The 18379-nt window shown below is 34.6% G+C and overlaps 2 protein-coding genes and 2 long non-coding RNA genes across 11 annotated transcripts; 3 read left to right on the top strand and 1 right to left on the bottom strand.

Annotated features, from left to right (window-relative positions):
• Positions 1 to 2169: 2169 nt before the first annotated feature.
• On the top strand, positions 2170 to 3929 carry LOC105130800 (uncharacterized). 4 transcript variants are annotated; one of them, XR_843317.1, is made up of 4 exons: positions 2170 to 2263; positions 2760 to 2942; positions 3027 to 3378; positions 3898 to 3929. It is a non-coding gene; the product is annotated as an uncharacterized LOC105130800 (long non-coding RNA). The 4 variants fall into 4 exon arrangements; XR_843318.1 differs by having other exon boundaries at positions 2170 to 2292; XR_843319.1 differs by lacking the exon at positions 2170 to 2263 and having other exon boundaries at positions 2385 to 2942; positions 3027 to 3150; positions 3238 to 3378.
• A 1269-nt stretch (positions 3930 to 5198) lies between these two features.
• Positions 5199 to 5795, bottom strand: LOC105130799 (uncharacterized). Its single transcript, XR_843315.1, has 2 exons — positions 5521 to 5795; positions 5199 to 5393 (listed from the first exon to the last, which is right to left on the bottom strand). It is a non-coding gene; the product is annotated as an uncharacterized LOC105130799 (long non-coding RNA).
• Positions 5796 to 7934: 2139 nt separating this feature from the next.
• On the top strand, positions 7935 to 10792 carry LOC105130797 (uncharacterized). Of its 2 annotated transcripts, XR_843314.1 has the most exons (5): positions 7935 to 8193; positions 8994 to 9150; positions 9497 to 9790; positions 9907 to 10638; positions 10669 to 10792. XR_843314.1 is itself a non-coding variant. In XM_011033469.1 (4 exons), exons 2-4 carry the CDS (start codon positions 9016 to 9018, stop codon positions 10564 to 10566), a joined length of 1089 nt encoding a protein of 362 aa, XP_011031771.1. In that variant the 5' UTR covers positions 7935 to 8193; positions 8994 to 9015; the 3' UTR covers positions 10567 to 10792. The 2 variants fall into 2 exon arrangements, 1 of the variants encoding a protein (XP_011031771.1); XM_011033469.1 differs by having other exon boundaries at positions 9907 to 10792.
• A 2295-nt stretch (positions 10793 to 13087) lies between these two features.
• Positions 13088 to 18254, top strand: LOC105130798 (Pseudouridine synthase family protein). 4 transcript variants are annotated; one of them, XM_011033472.1, is made up of 14 exons: positions 13088 to 13283; positions 13380 to 13437; positions 13514 to 13541; positions 13650 to 13696; positions 13828 to 13918; positions 14022 to 14187; positions 14706 to 14793; positions 15592 to 15676; positions 15931 to 16006; positions 16228 to 16295; positions 16468 to 16537; positions 16761 to 16839; positions 17573 to 17672; positions 17935 to 18254. In XM_011033472.1, the coding sequence occupies exons 1-14, from the start codon at positions 13172 to 13174 to the stop codon at positions 18001 to 18003; spliced, it is 1137 nt and encodes a 378-aa protein (XP_011031774.1). In that variant the 5' UTR covers positions 13088 to 13171; the 3' UTR covers positions 18004 to 18254. The 4 variants fall into 4 exon arrangements, with proteins under 4 accessions (XP_011031774.1, XP_011031773.1, XP_011031775.1 ...); XM_011033471.1 differs by having other exon boundaries at positions 17932 to 18254; XM_011033474.1 differs by having other exon boundaries at positions 13092 to 13283; positions 13524 to 13570; positions 17932 to 18254.
• Positions 18255 to 18379: the final 125 nt, after the last annotated feature.

Genomic DNA, 18379 nt, shown 5'->3' with positions numbered 1-18379 from the left:
CGTTTATAGCGTTGTTCATGTGGTGGATTTTCCTTCTAGATCCCTTTAATTTTGACTTCTTTTTATTTTGTTCATTGAACTTTATTTCCTTTCAATATAATACTTCTAAGTTGTGTTGTCATTTTATTTTCTACCTATTGCATGGTGATGATATCCTAAAATCCAATATATATAAATAAATAAATAAATATTTAGTATTTAAAATAGTAGTTAATCAATATTCACGTATTTAAATTTATTTTTTTAATATGAGAAAATTTAGGTTTATAATAAAAATTTTAAATAATTATAAAAACAGTCTCCATCGAGGGATTTAAAGACTCTCCTCGAATGATAAAGTCAATAAATTTATAAAAAATATATTAAATAATTTAAAAGAGCTTTAATTTTTATGAACAAAAATGTTTGTTCTTGAACTTTAAATTTAATCATGCTAGAAAATTTAAATATTTTTATCTTATGAAATAAAAAAATTTAAACTTTTTAATTTGATGGTTCAGGAGATATTTATATCATTTAAACCTTGTTGTTTTCATGAGAAAAGAGAGAATGAAATTCCTCTACTTTAATATGAATTGAATATCTATTACACATAATTAATGAGATAATAAGCACAATGTATCCTTTAAGATGCCTTATATACACTTATAAGCACAAAGAAATTATTACTTCGGTGTAAAAAAATATTTTAGATGGAAAAGTGTGATAATTTTTATGTCTTTTATGTTTATATCATGGAGGATTGTTTATGATCAAATATAAAGTCTTAAAAATTGATAATGTTTGAGTTTTTTTATATATGTTTTTGAAATCATGTTATATTGGATTTAGTTGACTAATAAGTCCAAGTATCTTAGATTTAATATGTTTGTCATACCTGTATTATCTCTGGCTTTGCTTACCATCAAATTTAAATGATTTAAATTTTTTATGCTTGTCACATTCATGTTATCCTATATTTAATTGATTGCCTCCAACATGTTTATTAGATTTATATTACTTTGGACTTAGTTGAATTTTAAATTCATGTACCTTAAATCTAATATGCTCACCAATTTTATATTATCTTGGATTTGTCTGACTGTTAAATTCAAATGCAATAAACATCATTCACTACTGAACTCAAATACATTAAATTTAGTATGTTTTCAAAATCGTGTTATATTAAATTTAATTAATTACTAAGTTAAAATATAATGAACATAACCAATTATCAAGTTCAATTATCATAAGTGAACATATTTATTAAATTTATATGACTTTAATTTTATTTACTATTAGATCTAAACATCTTTACCATCTCAAAGATTTATATAAGAAAAGTCAACCCGTCACGTGCTCCCACCAGTAAATGAAGGATGATAGAAAGTAAGTTCACTAAACTTTATGTTTTTTTTATAATAAGTTCATCTTGAAAATAAAATTATCTTATGATATAAGGACTAACATGCAACTAATGTGATAAGAATTCTGCAAGCCCACAACTTATTAAAAAAAAAAAAAAAGAGTTCCTTGCCTTGTTGTTAAGGATTGCGAGCCTGTTTGCTCCTGGCCACGTATTCATCTATTTTGTTATTAAAATATTATAATATCTACGAAACCATTTGTTGTCACGGGTAACAAATTTATCAACCGCCATGTTCATATATTCCCAGAAAACTAAAATTAAAAAGGGCTAGCTTGAATACGAGGAGGAACTTCCAGTGATGGAGAGCTGTTAACATATTTCTGTATAGAGAAAAAACTTTAACATATTTCTCTGATTTTTTTTAACCAAGATTGAAGATGACTCACAACTGTGATTAATGACACGGGACGCTGCTATAACTTCATTTACCTCCTCATATATTGCCAGTGAATTTTTTGAAAAACCCCACGTATAATTATTTCATCCTCACAAAACAAGCCACTTTATAGTTGTCAAGCAGTCCAGCATTACTGCCCCCGTGCTGTTAAAACAAATAATTGAAAACCAGAAAATTATCTCAAAACCGTTTATTTTACTCCCAGAGGGCAGAGAGCAACGCCATTGCCCCATTCTAGTCTTTTTCGCCATGGACGACAAGGCAAGCGGCAGAAGAAGAGAGGTCCTGTTCTTGGTGGGTTTTTGGATGCAAGCAAGCAGAGAAATCAATCTGGTTGATGAAATGTCCTTCAATGGCCTCTCGTTCTCCACGAAGCCAAGAACACGAGGATCGTGATGGTGATGCCTCTTCACTCCCCGTGGGTAAAGTCATCACCGACCCTCTTAAAGGTCTTAAAGGCAATGACGATGATAACTCTGCTACCGAGGTTAAAAAGATGTAATTTTTTCTTCTGTTTTTTTAGATACGTTCAAGTTTATGTCTTATGGCTTTGTGTTTTTTTCTTGCACGATTTCTTTTTTGGTTTGATGGTTTTGGTCAAGGGTGATATTGTGCTGCAGCATTACGAGAATGCATGTGATTTTGTGTTGGTTCTTGTTCTATTTTGTTGGGTTTGCACATTTTACAATTTCTTTTGCTTACTGTATTTCATGAATTACAACTCTTTTATGGAATATAGCATTCCTTCGCAGTTCATGTCATTTTGGTTTTCCTTGTCTGTAATGTTATGGATTGTGTTGCTAAGGGTTTAATGAATTTTACAAACGAGAATTGAATCTCTTGTTCTCGAACATAATATTTCTGTCGATTTTCTTCCGATTTTCCTTTCCAGGAATTGTGGGACTGAAAGTTAGAAATGATGTTTTCTTGTTCTAACTCATATAACACTTTCAGTTTTGGCAATTGAACTTGGGAAGCTGAACAAGTTGGTGAAATTTCGTTGTGTTATGGGAAAGCTGTCTGTGGGGGGAAGAATACCGAATAAATTGGACACAAGGCCTCATAGCGCATACCTTGAGAACCATGGAAAAATCTGCCGTGAAAAGACAGGGCGTGATCAATAGTAGACAAATAAAGGCTATCTTTTATACTAACATCTTTTCTTCACACTTTTTTACGCATGTTCAATTCTCATTGACCTTGCTTTATTTCCCATTTCAGGTTATCGACAACGACACTGGGAATCATACGAGGCCTATGCCAGGGATGATTATTTTTTGGATTCGCTGGACTGTGAACTCCATCAACACACTTGTCAATGTTTGTCACTTGGCTTTAAGTGGAGGCACTTTTCCGTTTTGCCATTACTAAATAGATCAGAGATATTTATAACAAGGATTATTCTGTATAATTGTTTTTGTACTGGGATAAGAGGAAACTATCAATCAAGTCATCATATATGAAAAGGACGAGAAGAGACTGTTGAGAAATGGAGGGGATTATGTTTAAGCTTTTTGAAAAAAAAACCAATTGGACATAAAGACAACTGATCCTAGAGACAGACCAGCCCGGAGTATGTTTCTTGACCACTTGATTTCTGCATTTGTGTTTATGCTTCCTTTTGGATCTTAGCACCACTGTTGTGTTTGTTTTCTATATATTTATAGTGATCAAATCTCTTTATAGGGTATTGTGTTTCATTTACAATATTCGAGTCATTGTACATCTCCATATTACCAAATGATGCTTTATGAAAGCATCATAACATGTTGCTTTTAGAAGAATGTATGCTAATATGATTCTGTAGATATCCATCCTATTTGTGCAATAGGATTTCATGACCTATGCAATCATGAGTTTGATAAGTCTTGGTACACATGACCTTGAGATCAACACAGAATATCTTCTGTATATTTGAATATTTGACTTGATAAGCACTATTTGTCTAAATGCGGGTGTTATAAGACAAGTTGGGTTGCCATGACTATCTCTTTGTTTTCATAGGGTGAAAGTGTTCTAATTTAATTTTCTCAGAGTAATTTAAAGAAATTCCAACAGTACGCTTACCTGTTACCATGCTTAAACATTACAGGCTTTTACTTGTGTTGGTTTCTGTTACGAACTCATCCTTGAACACAATGATAATATGAAGCGTATTGCAGACTCCAAATCTGAGAGGCTGAGAAAGTGATTCGCTCGAATGCAGAGATTGGCCAAGAGCTGGCAAATGCCTCCTTTTGTTCTCGCTATTCCTCTATTGGGGTCGCAAGTAAAATTTCTCCCTAAATTCCTAGCTGTTCAGCCATGAAAAATACCTGACCCTGCTTCCAACAATTGGCAAAAGCTCTTTGAGCCTTTAGTTGAAATGCTCCATGCTAGTTTACCACACGAGCACATCCTTTCATCATATTAAAAAAAAACTAAAAGAGATCAGTGATTCATCACTGTAGATTGTATCTAAAATCACTGTGGATTGCATTATTTATGTTTAAAATTAATTCTTGCAATAAATTTTGGCTAATTTTCTTTCACTGTTTTTTTGTTAGGTACGTGGCAGCATCCTTACCATGTATCTCTATGTTTTTTTTTTTAACAGGTTACATCTTTCCATCACTGGTATAGGCTTGGGTGTGGCTTTGAGGCTAGGCTGTTTGGTGGCTCTATCCAGAAGGAACATCATCTTGATTTCACTCCAAGATCTCAGTTTGTATCAGGATTTCAGTTCTCACCAGGAGGTCTGGGCGGAGCTTGCGCTTCGTTCACTCAAAAAGAATGGGATCCAGATCCGTAAGTGACTTCAATTGGCTTTTAATTAAGACTGATTTTCTTCCTTATCTTATAGAGCTTTGTCTGACAGGGAATTTTAGCTCCTTCCTTTTCTTGCTGCTTGGGCTTTCACAGACAAATATTATAATTACATGTGGAAAAATTAGGGTTCGTGGACAGAAGCTCCCAAATGTAGAGACCGAGAAATAAAGGGTGAATGATGGCTTGGATTTCATGATGGCTTAGGCTAAAAGGAAAAGAGACTTTTGTTTGTAGAGACGTGGCCGCCACCAAAAAATCTGGCTTGCTTTTAGGAGTCCTTTCTTCTGGATTGTATTTGTTATTATTATACAACACTAAATGCAATGCCCACTTGGTTAGATTTGATTCAGAGAGCAGGTGAGTTAGTAATTTTGTCAGATTTTGTATATTATTGCAGTGATTGAATGACTGACCAGTTTTGATTTTTTTAAAATTAATTTAATTTTCGGTTTGCTTTTTTGCAAAATATCACTTGACAGTGAAGCTTTGTTTATTAGGTGGCTTGGCATGGATTAAAAGGCTCTTTGTAATTCTTATTTATACATGGCTAGTCTGCTTGCAGTTCTCTGTGCTGGTACGTCTTTCCCCCCAATAATTAAGGTGTGGACATGCATTTGGATGTTTCAGTTGAGATAATTGAGGGTGGGTGGGTTTAGCATGCTGATGAAAGGAGAAAAGGAGTATGGTTTTAAGCTATTTCAACTGACAGACATTTAATGCACGTTGAGGTTGGCATGTTACTGCCATTGTGATGTGCAGTGTTTTTCTTGAGCGGGAAATGTGGAGACAAAGTGAGGGGGCTGATTTGTTAGCTTAATTCTGACTTGGGTAGGTGATGGATTGTCCTGTTAGAATATTTTTAAAGAAATCTATTTCATATCTGGTCATTTTTTCTTGGACGGGAAATGTGGAGACAAGATGAGGGGGCTGATTTGTTAGTTTAGTTTTGACTTGGGTAGGTGATGGGTTGTCCTGTTCAATATTTTTTAAGAGCTCTATTTCATATCTGATCACAACAATTACTTTTGTTTTGTGACATCCAGTTGGTTGCTTTTTATCATGTTGGTGGGCATGTATTTTCCTTTTTTCCTGCAAGGATATATAATACTTCAAGCTCTGCTTTTGGATGTTCTGGCTCCTAACTTTTTCCTCGTGGTTTTCTAAACCTTGTCCCTGGATTTCAAAGGAAATTATCCAACTCATCAAAGCCTAACTTCCGACTGCTTAGTGTTCGGAGATTTTACGTAATATTGTTTCTTGCAGATTAGCAACTCTATTTTTTTTAACCCATGTTTCTCTACACGGGGGAATTTGAAGCTTAGTTCATCCTCAATACAGAGCTTGTTCCAAAATTCTGAAAAAAACTATGACTTTGCGTGCTTCTTTTTATTTTTGAACATTTTGAACAGCCCTGGGCAAGAGATATTCCACGAATTGTCACACTAAGGATGACTTTATCATCTTGTAACTATCTTCTTCCCTCCCCTTTCTGAATTGCAGACAAATAAAAAAAATTTGTGACTATTTCAAAAACTTAATAGGCCAAGCTGCCACCAAGATCTTCTTTGGGCTATATGAAATGCTTGATTTTGGATTTCCTGTTGCTATTTTGTCATTATCTCTGTTGAATTTTAGTCTAAAAGTATTTCATCCTCACCGTCTCTGTATCATTGTTACTTTGTCTTTCTGTCGCATTTTGTGAAAGACATGGTTCGGGACCTCTGTGTCTGCATAAGGGTAGTAATCAAGGATCATATGAACTGAAGCCGGAGTACAAGAAAGCAAGCGAGGAACCAATGCCTGAAAAGATTATAGTATTGCTGATGAATGACTGCAGAAAGGAACTCTCAGTAATATTAAGTTCTTTCCCCCGAACTACTCTCGTGATGCCTTCTCTTTCTGATGGAATTGACGTGAACGCAGGAGTAAGGAAATAATTGGCATTTTTTCTTTTGAAGTTCTGAGTCTTGGCCTCTAGTTTTCAGATCAGCAGCTGATGGCAGTTTTGTCAACTTTCTGTAGAGACAAACTTGGCGGCATGTTTCATTCTGCTTATACTGTTTGGTTAAACAGTGTTTTAATTTTGATTTTATTTTTTAGCTTTAAATTATTTTATTTTTTAATCATACTGCAACTAGCCAGCTACCCACGTTCTGTCCTTTTCTGTTGTTTTCTTCTTTCATGGTGGACGCTGGCCCTCCTTAGCTTCTGGATTGCAATTTAGGCCCACGTGGTGAATTTGTAAGCATGGTGCCAGTCATCGTAATGTTTGTTTTCCTCGCACGGGTTGCAAAGGTTGATGGTGACGCCTAGCTAAATTATTGCTATGGTTTTTTAATAGTATTAGTATATTTTTTTTTATATGTAATTCAATAAAAAACAAATTGAATAATCATTTTTATTTTAATATATTTAATGTTAATATTTTTGACTTTCTTAAGACAAGTTTAATCGATGAAATAAGATATCCAAATAAATTATTTAAAATTTTATTAAAGGAGTTAAATTAGCTCGCACGTGACACAACACGTCAAAAGGAGCGTTGAGTATTTCCTTCCAAATCTCAACAACTCCACCACACGCTTCATGCACGGACATTTTTTTTAAAACAATGTTGTAAGGATATTATTTCCATGGCAGAATAAATTAGGATTAAATAAATAATGTAAAGTATTAATTATTAAAATGCACGATTGAAACTGCTTGAAAATCAACTAGAGCTGCATAATTCGTCAATAACCTTGTCACTAACCTCCAGCAAAACCAAGAGCATGGTATTATTTACAGAGCAGTGGTTCTATGAACATGATTTGGAAATTCCAGAATCTATTTCAAAAAATTATAAAGTCTCTGGATTGAAGAAGATGAATTAAAATTCAATTTTTTTCAATCACTAATGAATTGCTAAAACAATCATTCAAAATTTACATTGTTTTTTAGCACGATTTAAATTAGCTGCTTTGACCTGTTATCTTAAGTTTACGTAGCACTTAATGTTTATATGTTAAATATATATTGATTTCGAAATTTATTATGCTGGGAAGATAGAAAAAAGATTTTCTGATTATGGATCGAAAGCAAATAAATTCAAATCAAATAAAAATACTTTTTTATATATGTAAAAAAGCTTGAAAATACTATGATTGATCACAGATTTTAAAATGAAACTACTTCAAGAAAGAAAGATAAAAGTTGGAATGTATGGTTGAGGTTAATTATTAGCCGCGACCTATCATGCATTTTTCTCCATTATAAGTGGAGGGAAATTCATGGTAATAAAAAAGAATCAAGACGCATATTTATTTGATTTTTTAATAAGACGGCTGCTCTCTCTCTCTCTCCATGAATTCTCCATCTACCATCTTTGACCTCAACAAACCATTCCAACCTTGACATTAACAACGCTCTTACATCCAAGACGTGTGCTCACCACGTCGTCGTTTACTCCCTCCTTTATTTCTATGAGAACCCAACTTAGATTCCTTTCTCTGTCTCTTCAATCTCTCGAAAACGAATAACCCTTTTTTCCTCCCATCTCTCTTTTGATTTCTGGGTTTTAACTGTAATATTTGAATAAGAGGTATGGCATCATGAAGTTTTTTGCTTTCTTTCATTTTTAGATCTTTGTTTCTTACGGTTTTTTTGTTTTGTTTTTTGCATTGCTTCGTGTTTTGTGTTCTTTCATTTTAATTGATCTTTGTTGATTTTGAAGGCTTAATAGTTTGCTGAAGTTTGATAATTTAAAGGTTTAAAGAAAAAACACTGATGGGTTTTTCTGGAAGTCAGATGGGTTCCATTATTTTTGGGTGAAGTCTGTGTTTTTTTTAATGATGAATACTCTGTAGCTCTTGAAATAAAAGCTTTGTGTAGTGATCTGTGGAGCTGTCAGATGATGTCAGGTTTTGTTTAGTTTTATTCTTTTCCAAGAGTTATGTTCTGTTTTTACGAATGTAATCGGTTGTAGTGATGAATGTTTGATATGGGATTTTGTTGCTGTATAATCGAACTGTATCTATGTGTATATGGTCTTGTTCTTTTTCATGATTTCAAATATTGGATGTCATTGATGTTTCTCTCCTTGTTAAATTTTATATTTGGCATCTAAACTGGTGATTTATTGAATTGTTTGTGTTTACTGGGCACATGATCGTACACTTTGCAATCACAATCTTGTACATTTTTCTTCAGTTTCCGGGGCTGGTTTACAATCTCGATCATTGGTTTATATGATCAATAGTTGCTTTGCGATATTGCTCTTGGTCAATTTTTGTTCTAACATTGTTTTGAGAGTTTGATTTCATGTTTAGAGGCTTACCACCCTCTCTAGTTCAGAAGATGATGAAGGCATTTATCTTCATGCTCTTTCCTCTTTTTGTGCAGATAACCTTGATTTCTGATAAAGATGGGCTTTTTCTTCAGAGGTCTAAATGAGGATCTCGCATCTTCTCAACTGGACATCCAAAGGTGTCCCTTTTTGAAAAACATCAATGAGCCTACTAATTTTTCGTTTTCCCCATCCATGCCTCTCCCTATGCCTGTAAGTTTTCTATTTTTTTGCATTTTTGCTTAAATGTAAGCTTCTTCTATGTCTGTGTCCTGGCTGGGTATTAGATCGGGTACTGCTTTACTGTTTTGTTATACTTTGTGCATTTCTATTAGGAATTCCTTTGAAAACCAAAAGGTTGTATGTTACTTAGAGCTAGCCTAGCTTAGTATGAAACCGATAAATATTGAACCTGGGCTTGCCTCTCTTACCTTAATCTGATATCATGACCATCTCAAAAGTATAATTTGCACTTGGACAATCAGATCCCGACCACCTTAATTGAAATTGGTTGATTGCTCTGGAACATTCAACTAAAATTTTGATCAATCTTTGCCAGGTACGCACAGGTAAGGGTCCGATTTTTGAAGATGGTCCCAATTTTGATATGACATTCAGGCTATTCCATGGGCATGATGGAGTAGTCCCACTTTCTGAAAGATCGTTCTCATGTTCTGAGAAAGTAGAACCTCGGCCTACTGCACCAGAGTTCAATCCTTTAGCTGCAAAGGCAGCCACCATCAGTCTTTCATCCTTTGGAGCTGGGGGACTCTTCAGTTTTGATGCATTTTCTAAGAAGTGGAATAATCAGAAGAAAAACTCCAATTCATCCAAGAAAGAGTCGTCTTCACAGGTAAATGAATGCTGATTTTTAGACTGACAAAAAATTCCATCAGAAGTTCATAACATATATGATGAAAAACATATTTTGGAACTTTAAATTGACAAGTTTTTATGATGATGTTCCAGAGAGGACACTCAAATCATGAGGCATTGAGCAATGAGTGGCTGCAAACTGGAAACTGCCCTATTGCGAAATCATTTCGGGCAGTTAGTGGTGTCCTGCCTCTGGTAGCGAAGGTTCTGAAACCCCCTCCAGGCATGAAATTCAAGTGCCCACCTGCAATAGTTGCAGCCCGAGCAGCTATATCACAAACTGCCTTTGCAAAGAATCTTCGGCCACAACCCTTACCTGAAAAGATACTTGTGATTGGGATGTTGGGTATGGCAGCAAATGTTCCTTTAGGAATATGGAGGGAGCACACCAAAAAATTTTCGCCATCATGGTTTGCTGCTGTCCATGCTGCAGTTCCTTTCATAGCCATGCTTAGGAAATCCATATTGATGCCAAAGTCAGCCATGGCATTTACCATTGGAGCATCTATATTAGGACAGGTTATTGGATCTAGGGCAGAGCGATACCGGCTGAAGGGAGTGGCTGCCAAGGGAATGCCTCTCACCGAAGCAGTGGCTGCCAAGGGAATGCCTCTCACCGAAACACCTGCCAGTAGCTTAAGTCAATTGCAAGTTATTGCTGTTAATAGTGGACATTGCGGTTCTCTGGTGGAATATCCAGTTTCCCTTCAGATGGCTGGAAACTCATCTTCAGCAGCTGACATATTCTGCTAATTCTGTCTTGGCACTGTTGTTCGCCCCATCTTGGTGCGTTTACATTATTGTAATTCCTTGTTTCCAGCAAAGGCGTTTGTCTATTCCTTGTTTCCAACAAAGGGCGTTTGCCTATTCCTTGTTTTCCATGATTGTTGTTGTTCCCTTTCCTGTAAAGACCTGATTCCGGCAATAGAAGGAATAAAAATATATAAATAATGAGTGATTTATTTATTGTTCAGGCAAATTTCTGCCTCGATCTGATTCATGAGATCTTGATTTTCATTTCTATAAACAGGATTGCATCTATGCGAATTGAAAGGGACAGGATTAATTAGTAACATTATAACAACAACTGTGGAATTTTCAACAAAGCCTGGCTGATAGTTTCATTGTAGTTGCTCTTTTGTATTTGCTGCAATCCCCGGGTCAACTAATTGCTTGGATTCAACCCATTAATTTATATTGGGTTTGAACTTTGAACTGTGGTTTGTTCTTTGCCAAGTAGTAATGACCTGGTCGGCGTGTGTGCCAGCATTTTATACTGTAGGGTTTGTGGTGCCGATTTTGACCGTTTGAACACTGCTGCTTTTGTCAAATCTCCGAATCTTTATCAATGGCAGGATATTTCCTCTTTTATATATATATGTATATCGAAAACTCAATGCACTCAACTCCATTTATAAAAAAAAAATAAAAAATCCAAGACAACGCCGACACTACTCATGTTTACCTGTAAAAAAAGAAAGAGAGAGTGAATATGGTCAACAGGGTATCAAGAATTTTGAAATTAAAGAGTGTTTGTGTTGATTGTACACACCTCTTGATGGATCTTTTCTCTGGTATACTGCTGGGAAGAATTATCACGAGAGGCACCGCCAAGTGTACTGAGAATCAAAGCTGAGCTCCTAAGGTTGGCAATTTTTTGTTTGATCATGGAATGGCAAACCACTTAATATTTATCATTTCAGTCTGTCATTGGGGAGCAAGTAATTATTTTTTATTTATAATTAAATCCCCATGAGGGAATTCAATAGAGAAAAATATCATTTCTGTGAATCTCTTAGCAGCTATTGTACCATTTGGATTCCAGGACGTCTATATAACTCAACTTCTATCCACATCTATGCCATACCACCAAAAGCTTAAAACAAAAAGGAAATTTGTGCCTGTTCAAATCAAGAACAGAGCCATTCTGGCACTCTTTACAGCAGTCGCCAATAAACATCTTTAACCAGCAAATTATGGATGTGTTCATAACAGAGAATGTCAAAAATCTGTCTTTCACTGCGTAATTTATGACCACAGGTCAAATTGTATGCTCACTGGAAATGACCAGACTGGACCTGGGATTCCATGTTTTTGAATCTTGTCAGGTCAGGTGGTCGCTGCGTGCCATTGCTGTTTGTTTTCTTGTTCTTTCATCCGTTGCACCATAAAGCTACGGCAACATAATTACAGCAATGAGATTATGAAATAAAATTGATCTTTTTTCAAGTTGTTTTATTATAAAGGATACGATACCTTTCAACAGAGTTGAAACTATAGTTATAAAACCTGGGTAAATCCGGGCTGGGTTTTACAATCCCCCCGCTATTTTTTTTTTAATTTTATAAAAACAACTTAATATATAGTCTAGATTGATCTACAAGCCAACCTCTAAATTAGGTCTTATAAATATAATTAAAAGAAGGACGTAGTTGAGTGATAAAAACTGAAATTAAGGTAAAATAATATTTTTTTTAATATAAGGTCTATATAAAATAAAGCTAAATTATTCAAAAACTATATTTAATTTAGATTTGGAATAATTACAAAAACAATGTGTTTTGGTTTAATTTAATTTTTTCTTTACTTTTATAGTTTAATTTAAATTTATTTATTATATATTTTTATATATTATATTTTACTTCCTGAAGTTAAATAAAAAATTCAAATAAAATGCATTGTTAATAATATAAACTGTTATTTAACATATAAACTATAATATGAAAACTATAATTTGTGAAAGTATAAAGAAAAAATAAAATTTAAATCAAACTGTAATTTTTTTTAATTATCCCTGTAAATTTTAACAAGTCAAGTTTTTTTTAATACTTTGAGTTATTTTTTTATATTAGAAATAAATTATTTTATTCGTGACCTAATTCAACTGCAAAAGAATTCAAACTATTTTTTTCATTAATTAAAATTTTTTGAAAAAAAACTTATAATTAAGACTTAAATAAAATAATTCCATAAATTCAAGTTAAAAAAGGCTTTCAATAATGGAAAAAAGGAGAAAATAAAAGAAGAAAGAGAAATCATTTTTAACAATGGTAAAAGCAAAACTAATTAAAAACAAATAACCACAATTATTTTATTAACTAAAAAAATAGTTGTATTAGAAGGCAGCCATATCCAGTTTAGAAACGGATTAGAATTTTTTTTTTAAAAAAAATTATTTAAATTTTTATTAAAATATATTAATGTTAAAAATATATTTTTAATATATATATATATATATATTTTAAAAAAATTTAAACAATAACCAATGCAAGATCAAACACCCCCACCAAGGAAAAAAAGCTGCTGCTAAGATTTGTGCTTTTAGCAACCAAAACTGAAACAGACCGTACAGAAAGAAATGTTGCGCAGCAACAACAGCACATCACCGCTTTGTTCTTTCGGGTCACCTTGGCCTGATCTTAACGACGGCTTGTTCTACAACGACGTCGTCTCCACCTCCTCCGATTCTGGTCTCTCTTTATTTTTTTTTAGCTATTAATTTTTATTTTATTTTTATTCATTCATTACTCGTATCTGCTAATCAATAATTAATTATTTAACTACAGGATTGACTCTGATACACTTCTACTCTTCCAAGTACAAGAATTCTGCTCCCTTACAAGGGTAATCAATTCTCTCTCAAGAAATCTGCTTGCTTTTGAATTTTTTTTATTGGGTTTACGTACTGATACTGAAACAGTTGGTTGCAGAGGATACACAATGGACAGGTTCACCCTCCACCAAAAACAAAGAAATGGTGAATTTTTCACATTTTTTTGGCAATGTAATGGACCATTGAGTAATTATTCGAGACGGGTTTTTGTTTTTGGTTGCAGATAACAATCGATGGTGAAGTTGTTAAAGAGCCCAAAGCAATCCTTAGGTGGGTTTGTGTTCAAAGCCAATTGTCCTTTTCTTTTTAAAAAATGTGGTTACTTTGTGCTAGCACATTTTTTTTTTTTTCGTGTAGGAAGAGATTATGATTGTTGGGAAAAAAAATGAAATTTTGTTTAGGGATGGTATGGAATTGGTGTACCATAGGCTTCCATGGAGAGAGCCCGATGCTCCTTACTTGCTTCAAGTTTTATATGAAGATGATGATATGGTAAATGTTTTACATACAGTGGGTATTGATTGCTTTTGGGTATAGATGGCTTTTGTGTGTTTATGTTTGGCTGATTTTTTTGGAACAATGCTTAAATGTTCAGATTGCTTTGAACAAGCCACCTGGTCTTCAAGTTTTACCTGGAGGGCTTTTCCAGCAACGCACTGTTTTAATGCAACTCCAGTGGAGGGCAAGCAAGGGCAGCTCTTCCCTAGCAATCCAAGGATCACATCCTGTTCCAGTTCATCGCCTGGGAAGGGGTACATCAGGTTAGCTAATCAGCGTGTGCTGGTGCTGAATAAATGACCATAACTTTATTTCTCCTCTTATGGCTGGCTAAATTTTGGAAATGTGCAAAATGATAATTGCACTCCTTCTCAAACTTCATTAATCAGTGAGGAGGAAGCATGCTAAGGAGAACTACTTTACACAACTAATTTACATTGGTATGAAAATAAGAGATGCTGAGAAGTAAAGATCTGACTTTAATTTTCTTCTGTTTATTGCAGCTTTTAGTGAATTTCATGGTTTAACTGAATAAGCAATTCTTGATATAATAGCGTGACAGTCAAATGTCATGGTTTTAGACCAGAAATTGATGTTAAATGATGACTGCTTCTTGTTTTTATTTTGCACAAGTAATATCCAGCATTTTATTCTTCTTTCTACTTGACAACTTTCACTTTTGAACCCTGCTCTTATGGTTTTAATAAAGCAACTGGGAATACACCAGCTCTTCTTGTGAAGTTTTCTATGGGTCAATGATCACTTACTAATTGAGTTATAGGAATACTACTTTGTGCAAAGACAAAGGTAGCCAAAACTAGCCTTGCTGCATATTTTGCTGATGGGACATCCCTTATTGGAGACAGCAGGTCAGCAGAGTTTCATCTTGCCTTTTTCCACCTAGAGTTGTTTCTCAATGAAAATTTTGACTTTACATTAAAAAAATTTATATTTCTTCGGGGCTATCAGTTACAAGGTGCCTATTATTTCTGTGGCCATGGATTAACTTCCTTATCTGGTTCAGCATTCGAACAATGAGAAATTTTGCTGCATGGCTAATTGAAATCTGGTTTTACCCAAATTAAGATACCAGTATTAGTTTTAGTACATATGAATTGTCAATTGAAAAGAGTATGAAACTTTGGACGTAAGATTATTTCTTGTCCTGTCTAGCTTTTATGTTCTATGTTCACATATAAGAGAAAGATGCAATGAAGAAAGAAATGGACTCCCCTAGGCTAAATGCTTCCAATGCAGCAGGTTACTGTTATTTTTTTTTTTGTGAATTCTTTGGGCGGACACAGACGAATTGGAAGAGACTTTCAATCCTCTAAAAACATGATGAAGCTATTATTTACTGTACCTATCCAGCTGACTGGATTCAGCCAAATAACCATTTTGTCACCCTTAATCTCTGTATATTCTGCTCACTCCAGGTAATACAGAATTTAGAGCAACTGGATCCAAATTGATTTCATAGATGGTTCACTAGACCAGCAACTGATTGAAACCTTTGAGCAATTGAAGGAACAACTGCTTTTTTCTTTTAAACCATGCATCTTACTAGCTTTCTGTTTGTGTGAAAGCCTTTTTTAAGTATTGCTCATCACACCTTCTTATCATAATATGTTTTGCTGATATAACGTATTTGATTCCCTCATCTATAGCAATGCCAACATGGAGAAGAGCAAAACGAGGAAGATTTCAAAGGTATACCGAGCACTAGTGAATGGGATACTGAATCAGGATAAGGTAACACCTTCGCTCCACCACTGCCTTTTGCTTCCTTTTCTGTTTGTAGCATTTGTACACTCCAGGTTATGATGTGATTTCTCCTCTGGTTGGCACTGATTGTTTTGTGTCAATAATGCTGAAAACTCATTTTGTATGTATAATGCTGAAAACTCATTTTGTGTGTATAATGCTGAAAACTTGAAGAATCATCTATGTCGAATTTCACCATTCCCGACAAACAACACACGATAATGATCTTGTTTGCATTGTAGATTATCATCAAACAGCCAATTGGAACAATGCGTTACCCTGGAGTGGCCAAAGGGCTGTATGTTGCTTCACCCTCAGGTTCATCAAATTTTTTCCTTATTAAATTTTCTATGATTTGTTTTCCCTCTGAAGTATTTCTAGTTACTATACAAAATTCAAAAGTATATAGAAATTGTATGGATATGTTTTCAAGTCTCATGTTTCTGCGTTTGTAATTCCACTCTTTGTAGTGAAAATCATCCTTTTATATTTCAAATGTATTTCTGCTCCTGTTTATGTCTTGCTATTGGTCAAGCCAGGTAAACCAGCTTTGAGCAAAGTTGAAGTCCTTGAAAGAGATTCACAACTGAACCAAACATTAGTCCAGGTACCTGTATGCTTCACTTTGTACATTTTGAATTAATCTTGATGCTCATATGTAGTGCCTTTCCGTGATTCAACACCTGAAGAAATTTAGGGAAGGCACTCTTTGTATAAACTGCATATGGAACATCATTTAACTTTTCTGAACTTTAAGTACTGTTCATATGTTTTAACAGGTCGAGATTGAATCAGGACGGCCACACCAAATTCGCATTCATCTTTCTTTCATAGGGCATCCTTTGCTGGGTAAACCTTAGCGTTGATATATTTTTTTACTGTGTTTTAGAAGTCAGTCGACATCCTTGTCAAGATTCAGGAGGCAATAAATAGGGGAATAAAAGCCCTTTTTCTCTTCAGAATGTTTATTATTGTTTAGTGGTTGCTAATTTGATATGTACAGAAGTTAAAGGAGCTAATGTTTAAGCTATCTAATTGCACAAGTTTGACCAATGCTTTTGTGAATTATCAGGTGATCCTCTGTATGATGTTGGAGGGCAACCAAGGTGCTTTGATTCTGAACATGAGGATGAGAGTTTTGCTGAAGACGGGTACAAATGTATTTCTGTTTATGTAGATGTAGATGGTTTGGTTCTCTCATCACATCATCTTTTTTCCTCCACATTGACACTAGTCTTAGTAGTGATATTTTTGAGAGAGGAAAAGGAAGTTGTCTGATAATCAGCAACAGATTTCAGCTCTTCAGAACACGAATATTTGCTAAGATACGGGAGTTAGACATAATGCTTTGAAGGGGGATTGCACACTGCTCACCTATGTTAATTGGTCTTTGACCGCTTTTGTTGAGTTTGATTTTCAACATAAGAGATCTCTCCTCCTTACCTTGAGAACAAAGTGTACCTTCATATTAAATCCAGCCTCAAGCACGTTTGCATTGATTTATCCAAATCAATACCAAATCCTTCTCTATTATTAGATCTTTGATGGAATTAACAAGTCTTAATGTATGTCATATGCCACAGTTACCAAAAAGAGACATTCCTCGAGACGAATATTATCTTGAGTGGCAAGAGGAAAGAATATGAGGAGCAAAGAAACATTTATTATGTGCCTAACAGAACCGAAGGACTTGATAAAATTCTCTTATATGTAACAAGTTCTCATTGGCTAGAAATATCTCCTGCAGCAGCTTTTCTGTGCTAACATTTTGATCATGTTTGCTAGTTTGTTTGATTGTTTTGTTTTTGAGCTCAGTCATTCAGAAATCATGTGTTATCCTCTTATCAAATCCAGAATCCACGGCTTTGATTTTAATTCTTGTAGAGGATATGAGAGGCCAGCAAAACCTGTTCCTGGAGATTGTGGCTACTACTTGCATGCACATCAATTGGTTCTCTCGCACCCACACCCATCCAAAAATGAGGTTGGGATTCAATGAACTGTAAAACCCTTTCCAGAGGATATAATCTTGGTATAGGCCGTTGTTGATGATAATTTTAATGAGATGCACTCAAAAAACAAGAAAAATGTTGATATTTTTTTATTCTGGTGATTTTGTGCTCCACGACTTTATGATCTGTTATAAAAAATTTCTCACCATCTTTTTAGCGAAGTAATATTCTGCTGCAATTTTTAAAAGCTTTCTATACACTTTCCTCACGGTTTTTTTTTGTGGTTGGCAGCAGGTAATAAAAATTACAGCACCTCTCCCATCCATCTTACGTACACAAGCAGAAACCGAAGAATTGATGTGAAATAGTTCTGTTGTGAGCATTGCAATCAACTGGCTGGCAAAACATGAAGGTGGTATAGGTGACTAATTTAATGGCTAACTCTTTCCTGCTGTGGTTCGAGCAAAGGTTGAAACGCATAATAGAATCTATTTTGAATCACTAACCTGCCATCTTCGTTGTTAAACGTTTCTTTTCTTTGCATGAGTTGAACATTTTCCACCAATATTGGACCTTTCAAGTCATAAACCCCATTATAGTTGAGCCGCCGTCCACAGTCAGGGAGCAGGAATCATAAACCCCATTATAGTTGAGCCGCCGTCCACAATCAGGGAGCAGGAATGTTGACATGAGCAATTCCCCTTGCATGAAACTTTCGTTCCAGTAGCAGGCATATTGC

Source organism: Populus euphratica, unplaced genomic scaffold, assembly GCF_000495115.2.
Source record: "Populus euphratica unplaced genomic scaffold, PopEup_1.0 scaffold29.1, whole genome shotgun sequence".
NCBI classification, from domain to species: domain Eukaryota; kingdom Viridiplantae; phylum Streptophyta; class Magnoliopsida; order Malpighiales; family Salicaceae; genus Populus; species Populus euphratica.
This window is presented reverse-complemented; position numbering and strand designations above follow the sequence as displayed.